Genomic DNA, 7,178 nt, shown 5'->3' with positions numbered 1-7,178 from the left:
GTTCCTTAAGAATCCCATGGCAGTTGGTAAGAACAGGAGTGATAGATTGCTTCACCATCAAGACCTGCCAGAAACTTTTACACTGCTGTCTATAAGCCATCTTACACCCAGGTAGGCTACACAACCAACAACACTCACTGTTCTAGGTGCCACGCTCTGTGGGCCACACATTCACACAGGAGTCTATGGTGTCAAACCTATTCAAACCAGCATACACAGAAAAGATCAAGTAGAAAAACTGTTCACTATCTCCCTGTCTCTCTTTCTAACTAGCAAACACAAGAAACACAATGACTCTTTACAAAGAAGAGTAAGGAAACTATTAATGCTTTTTCAATAAAGCAAATTCCAGGTTCTGGAGAGATGGCTCCATGGGGAAGAGCAGCTGCTGCTCATTCAGAGGGCCTGGGTTTCATTCCCAGCCAGCACCCACATGTGGTATACAACCATCCACGTAGAACTCATTTCATCATGCTGAAGGATTACGGCATACTGCTACTATCTGACGTTTTACAAACTATGAGTCATCAATTATGGCAAACAAAAATTATTTTCATCCCAAAGGATAAGCAAATTACAGGTTAAAAAAAATCAAGTTTAATATATAAAAACAGTTACACATAAAGGTTTCCTCATTTCTAAAAGTTAGACTTTTGGGAAGAAGTAGTTCTTACATCAAGTCTTTTCAAAATTGTAATCAGCTGTTCTATGTCAAGAACTGAATACTGAAGAGTCCAAAAGCAGGAAGTCTTATTGGACAAGTGTGTTCTTGGTCACATCCACCCATAGAGGCTGTGTACTTGGTGCTTCAGGGCTATAAGGAATCCTGGAGACAAGGGGATTCTTGCATGGTTGCCATCTTGGGATGTGCACCTGGCTCACGGCAGCTAGCTGGGGACAGTCCTGAAGCGTGTGCCTTCTTGTACTTACATATGAAGGCGTCTGTTTTCCCAAGGCTAACTTTGAAGGACTCCACCAGCACCAGTGAGCTGCAGGGCAACACCCCGCTCAGACACTGCAGGCTACTTGCTTTTTGTGAAGGTGATGCTGTGTTTGGTGCACCAGTTCTGTCAGGATTCAAAAGCATCTTCATCTCAGGGTCAGTGACATTGTTCTGGGAAGTCCTGCTGCCTCCACAGTCTGTAAGATGCTGGTGGTGATCTTCACTGAGCAACAAGACCATGGTGCCACCAACACGCAGCACTCTGCGACCAAAAAAACCCCAAACCGTAATTGGGATGAGTATTTCTATGTTCCGAGACAACAAACCATTCCAATTTATTTAAAATAGTTGTTAATTTGAAATTTAATTTCATCTATTTAAATACAAGAGTTTTGATAATTAGGTAGCATCTTCCATAATGCATATTCATTATAGTAATTATGGAATCTCTAGTACAAATCTGCCTTAATTATCTATTTTTGTTCTACTTAGATGGCAAGCTTCAAAGTAATTTGTAGTCACATTCTAATAAATGACTGTATAACAGAGAAGGCAAGTGTCAGAATCCTATGGAATCGGCATACTTAAGAAAGAAAAGGCTGCCGGCAGACACAACAGGAGGAGGTACTGAAGGCGGCTCAGCCTGGTGGGGGAAACAGAAAGAGGGGAGCAGAGCTCAGTATGGAATGAGGCCATGGATGGTGGGCCCCAAAGGTCAGCTGGGTGCACAGTCTGGGGGTCCTGAGATGCCAGGGCTTGAGGCAGAGACAGGAGGTTTAATGGTGAATGGAAGACAAAGCCAAAATGTGGAAGAGAACCAGGAGATGCACCCTAGAGAAAGCTGGAACACTGGTCCTGCCATGAAGGCCAAAGGAGCTTGGTATCAAGCGTCAAAAGCGATAGAACCAGCAAGTAGCCATAGTTAGATGCCACCAGTGAGCCTGGGGATGGACAGAAGGCCAGGGCAGAAAGGAGATAATGATTTGCTAATGAAGAGTCCACTCAGAAAGCACACGTCTAAAGTCTGTCCTATGATGCCCAAGGCTCCTCTGCAGTCTGCCTGCTCCTGTACTTGAGACCCACTGCCTGCCCGCTTCCCTCTGGCCAAAGATCTTCCCTTAGTTGTTCAAACTCACTAACCTGCTTCTGACTTCAGTTACTTCGCTTCATTGCTCTCTCTCCACTTAACAGGCCTCCCCTTGTGTGCTTCTCACCCTTCAGGTCCTAGACTTCTGCTGCCACCTCTGTAGACAGGCATCTCTTGACTATGCCTAAGGCACAGCCAGGACTGTTCTCCCTCTCCAGCTGGGTATCCTGTCCCCTTGCTCTACAACAGCAACCATGACTGAAAACACTGTGGTGTGTACCATTGTCCCACTCTGACAGGCAGGACCTAACCTGTCCTGCCCACTACAGTGTCCTCAGGATCTAGTTCAGGATACAGACATTCACACATCTCTGAGAGCATCTCCAGAAAGAGTAATGGAACCTCTTAGGAAGAACAGGGAGATAAAATGGCTGAAGACAAGGGAGGAAAGTGGGCAGAGTATGGTTCCTGAGGAAGGGACTGGGAGAAGCAGCCAGGCTGGAGGAGAAAAGCCACTTCTACACAGCCCAGCAAGCAGGAGGAAGTCAGCTATATGCCAGAGACAGACATAAAACTACAAATACCTCTGAACACAGCAAAGAAAATGCAAGTGAAGTGGTAACACTTGGTCTTTTGACACGTTTCATTATCCAGGATGAGAAGCTGGTGCTTAGGACAGAAACACTGGGACGATGAACATTTTTGAAGACGGAAACTTCTATAGTATTTTTGGGACAGTGGTTACATTGTATCAACAATACAGAATACCTTCAGTCCTGCATTACCTCTGTGAAATTATCCCAAGACTACATAACAGCAGTAGCATCAGAGTAACAGTGCTCACTGTGTATGGAACTTCTCACAAAACAGGGCTGGAGCAGTGCCTACTCAATAGAATCTGTCATCACGCAGATCAATGCCACTTTAGTGAAAGGCAAAGCCCGGGTGCAGTTTGGAGCAAATAAGAATCAGGATAATCTAGCAGGAGCCCAACAGTCCTATAATTCCATTGTACAGATACATGAGAAAAATGGCTGGTATACACCTCCAAAGGAAGATGGCTAACTACATTGACATATGTCTGGACCAATGTTCCTTTAAAGAAAATCGTCCCAACGTACAGACATAAGCTTTCGAGTGCCCGTGTAACAGCAGTACCGAAGACATTAGCTAATAGGTCATTTAGTGGATAATCTGTCAGCTGACATCCAGTTACAGCCTTTTCATTTTGCTCACTTTAGGTATTTTGGACTGAGCAGTGGGGCCTTTACTGTATTTTTCCTGACAAGTACACACAATAGCCACTCCCTACCACCTTTTTCTTGAAGAGTGAAATCTCTTAAGCAGGGAAGTCAGCATCAGTTTATTGCAGCTGTGATTTTACAGTAACCTTTCTCTATTGAGCCTATGGGGTATGAAGATTTGCAAAATCCTGTTTGTTTAGAGCCAATAAAAGTTTAACTGATGGTAAAAAAAAAAAAGAAAAAAAGAGTAACAGTGCTCAATAATGGTGACAGCTAAGATTCACTGTCTGCTTACCACCTCCTTCTTCTAGCACATGTGCAAGGCAAGGCGCTTCACATGCTGTCTACCAGCTTACTCACTGTAAGTTTCTCAAATAATGGAGAAGACAAAGGAGAAAAGATGACCCAAACTTCTCTGATGAGTGCTCTTCGAGGCCTCTTTCCATGTACATGTACACAGAATTTCTTACAAAAGGGCTATTCAGAAATTATAATATTGCTCAAAATGCTTGCCCTGAACAGCAGCAATATTTCAGTTCTTGATACTGATGATAATATCTTTCAAAAATCCTGTTGTTAAAAGGGTGAGGAAACTCTGTATATCAAACCATAGAAAAGATTTCTCTTCTGCATGTGACCCTGCAAGACCAGGGGTAGATGATTTCATAAAGCTGTTACTGGACCATGGAACACAGTAGGTCTTTGCCATCTAAACCACCCACTGCCAACCTTCTACCTCAGGAAGTCGGTGTAGTCACTGGTCCTTGAGTGGCTTTCCTGCTTCCTTTCTCACGGAATATTAGCATGTATAAAAATATGGCCCCCTTTAAAAGTTCTTTTACAACTTCCAAATTTTACTGGAAACTCTCTTTCCATGAAAGCGTTCCAGGCCTCCTGAGCATGTGGGCGCTTTCCTCTCATCAAGGTTCATTTCAAGTCTTGTTCATGTGTTTTCCATGGGGATGGCTGAGGAGAAAGCCCAAACGCTCCACCAAACTCCTAACTGTGCTGTCTTGACGAGATCATTAAGTGAGCTACATGTGCAGCTCTTGCTAGCATAGCAATCATCTGTCTGACAATCCCTATTCCTTTCTGTATGACACACAGAACCATCTAGTTCCACAATCACTGTGAATAGGTTACTGAATACATTTTTTTCTTAATTTGAGTAACACAAGTCTCCTCTTTTTGATTTCTAGATGTCCAGATCCAATAAATGCCAGTGAATTTTTAGGAGAAAAGCTTATGTATTTAGCTATGGATACACATCCTCACATACCTTCCCAGAAGTGGCTTATGCTAGGAAGTCTGGGTAGGAGCTAAGAAGCTGAGTGCTGTCCAGTGCTCTGACTGTTCTGAAAGCTTTAGATCCATGGAACCCTCTGAACAAGACTTGAAGGTATAGATTGTGACAGAAAAATTAGCCATGAAGTGGTCATTCTGCTTATGCCTGAGGAATTACAGAGTCACAGCCAAGCCTGGAACAAGCTGTCTGACTTCCAAGGCTGCGTTCTCAGTTACTATGCTATGTTGTCTGTATGAACCTGAAACTAAGTCAGGTCATAAAATCTTGGGGTAGGTAGTAAGGAAGCCAGAGCAAAATAAAAAGAAACTCCTCATATGTTCAAATGCATGGACTTTAAACTGAGGTACTCTTAACATGCAGGAAACTTGAATATTCATCTTCCTGACTCTGTGGTAAATGTTTAAATTCCCTGACAGTGGGTAGGCAGGCAGGCACACCCATTACTGTCTCATTTCTACAGAAACTTCCAACTGTTGCATGTGCTGCCCAAACCCTACCACCCCATGACGTGTAGATATGTCTAAAATAGAGAAAGCTAGATCTTTTGTCAGGTCATTATCTCTCTGGAAAGTTCCGGTTTAAATGTGTGTCACGGCTCACACAGTTCATTATCTCGCCATGAACTGGTTAATAGGCAGTGAGCAACTCAGTTAGGGTCTTAGGCTGTACTTACAAGCTGGGCTGTACAGCAGGATCACAAGTGGCAGCTTTTAAGAAACATACCCAGGCCCAGCCCTAGACCAATAAAATCAGAGATGTGGAGAGCGGCGGGAAACGGCCACAGTATTTTAAACACGCTCATGCAATGACTTTAACATGAAGACAGGGTTGCGAAACCTGCTGAAGGAGAATTAATATCAGATCTGGGGATGACTAAGAGATGCCTACATCACAAGTGCTGCTTTGAGCAGGACAGAGCCAGGGACCCAGGCAGCAGGGAATGGCTTTAAAATGTATTTACCTCATTTATTAATTTTTGCATGCCTGCATGCCACAGCACACGCACATGGGGGTCAGAGGAGTCATTCCGGAGCTAGCTCTTGCTCTCAGCCCAGACAGGAGAACTGGGATTGCAGACGCAGATATGCTTTACTGCACATGTCCGTGCACACAAGGACAAATCCCTAGCCCTCATGTAGAAGCCCTCATGTGATGTGGCAGCGGGTGTCTTTGATCCCAGCAAGGGGTGTGGTGAGACAAAAAGATCCCTGGGGCTTTCTGGTCACAGTCCAGCCAAATCTGTGAGCTCCAACCATGCTCAGAGGACTTGTCTCAAAAACAGTGGAGAGTGAGACAGAAAGACAACCAACAGAGACTTCTGGCCTCCACACACGTGCACCACATGAACACACATGTACACCACAAATGAGAAACGTGATGTGCCCAGCTGACAAGATGCAGTGAGACAGCTAACAGGTGGGTGAGACCTTGAACCAGGCTTTGACTTCCTATGGTATGTTAGCCTTGACACTGGATTCTCTCACACACCGGTGACATATTACTCCCACAGAAGGGTAGCAACACTCATGTCCTGCTCCATCAAATGTCCAGCTGATGTAATTTATCATTGATAATCCCTTACGATTGTCTATTTATTCCTGCATCAATATAAATGACTGAAAAATGTTTATTTAGGCCTCACTGAACCTCTTGAAAAAATACTTCCATTAAACTATATCCAGAGGTCAACACTGGAAAATGTGGTATGAACAATATTCTGCGTTTTCATCTCATGCCAGTGTAGTCCCATCTTGTCATTCTGGTCTGTGGCTCAGCAGGCACAGGTTCATCTTCCTGGGCCCAGTTTCTCATCTGTAGAGTATGGGATCTGACAAGGAGGACGCAGGTTTTTGTGAAGATTAGAAGCAGATATCTAAATTATCCACTCTGGTTACTGAAACAATAGTCTTTTTTTTTTCTCAATAAGATTAATGGTATAAGAAGACTCAGAAAATGCATTTCAGTTATAAACTTCTAACTTTTAGAAAATTAATAGTAATAATTTGGGGAAATTATTCTATTGCAAAAGACTTAAGGGCAATGATATATTTTGACTAAACGGCCTGTAGCTAGAAAATTATGGAAATAAACTCAACAGCTTACCTTTCCATTTCTTGTAGAATGCTTTTGATGTCTTTTCCTAACTTAAATTTTTTTCCAAATGGAATGTCAGAGATAATAACATCCACACTTTGGGATGGCAGTGGTAAATCTGGAATGCAGGAACCAGAGACTCCTATTACGACAAGGTCAGGGACCTACCGCCTCAACAAAACACCTGTCTACAAGGATTTTAAAACATATCCAGTAAAATTCAGAGTTTCTATATTGTTTCTATGAAAAGACAAGATTCTGAAGTCTTTGGAGATCCAAGATAAAAATCAACAGTATTATTGTATAATCCTCCCTGGTCTGGCAGGGTACAGTCAGGAGTAAACACAAAGGACGAGAATCTTTTAACAATTTCTTTTTTATTTTTAAGGCTTTCTTTAAAGGCTTAGGCGGCCATTCCTTGTAAACAGGCCTCTCTCCTCTTCTACTTCTGAGGCAGTTCTCACCAGCCCCACAGCATCCAATTCTCACCAGCCCCACAGCATC

The 7,178-nt window shown here is 43.2% G+C and overlaps 1 protein-coding gene across 1 annotated transcript in view; it reads right to left on the bottom strand.

Annotated features, from left to right (window-relative positions):
* Positions 1-574: 574 nt before the first annotated feature.
* Positions 575-7,178, bottom strand: part of Thumpd2 (THUMP domain containing 2) — a 38,688-nt gene continuing 32,084 nt past the window's right edge. The window contains exons 9-10 of the mRNA XM_028765115.1: positions 6,684-6,838; positions 575-1,205 (exon numbers count right to left, since the gene is read on the bottom strand). Coding sequence (XP_028620948.1) covers positions 815-1,205; positions 6,684-6,838 — 546 coding nt within the window. The 3' untranslated portion in view covers positions 575-814. The remainder of the gene's footprint in view (positions 1,206-6,683; positions 6,839-7,178) is intronic.

The sequence above is a fragment of the Grammomys surdaster genome, unplaced genomic scaffold, assembly GCF_004785775.1.
Source record: "Grammomys surdaster isolate TR1022 unplaced genomic scaffold, NIH_TR_1.0 149, whole genome shotgun sequence".
In the NCBI taxonomy this organism is placed as follows: domain Eukaryota; kingdom Metazoa; phylum Chordata; class Mammalia; order Rodentia; family Muridae; genus Grammomys; species Grammomys surdaster.
Note: the sequence above shows the minus strand (reverse complement) of the source record. Positions and strands in the feature narration are given on the sequence as shown.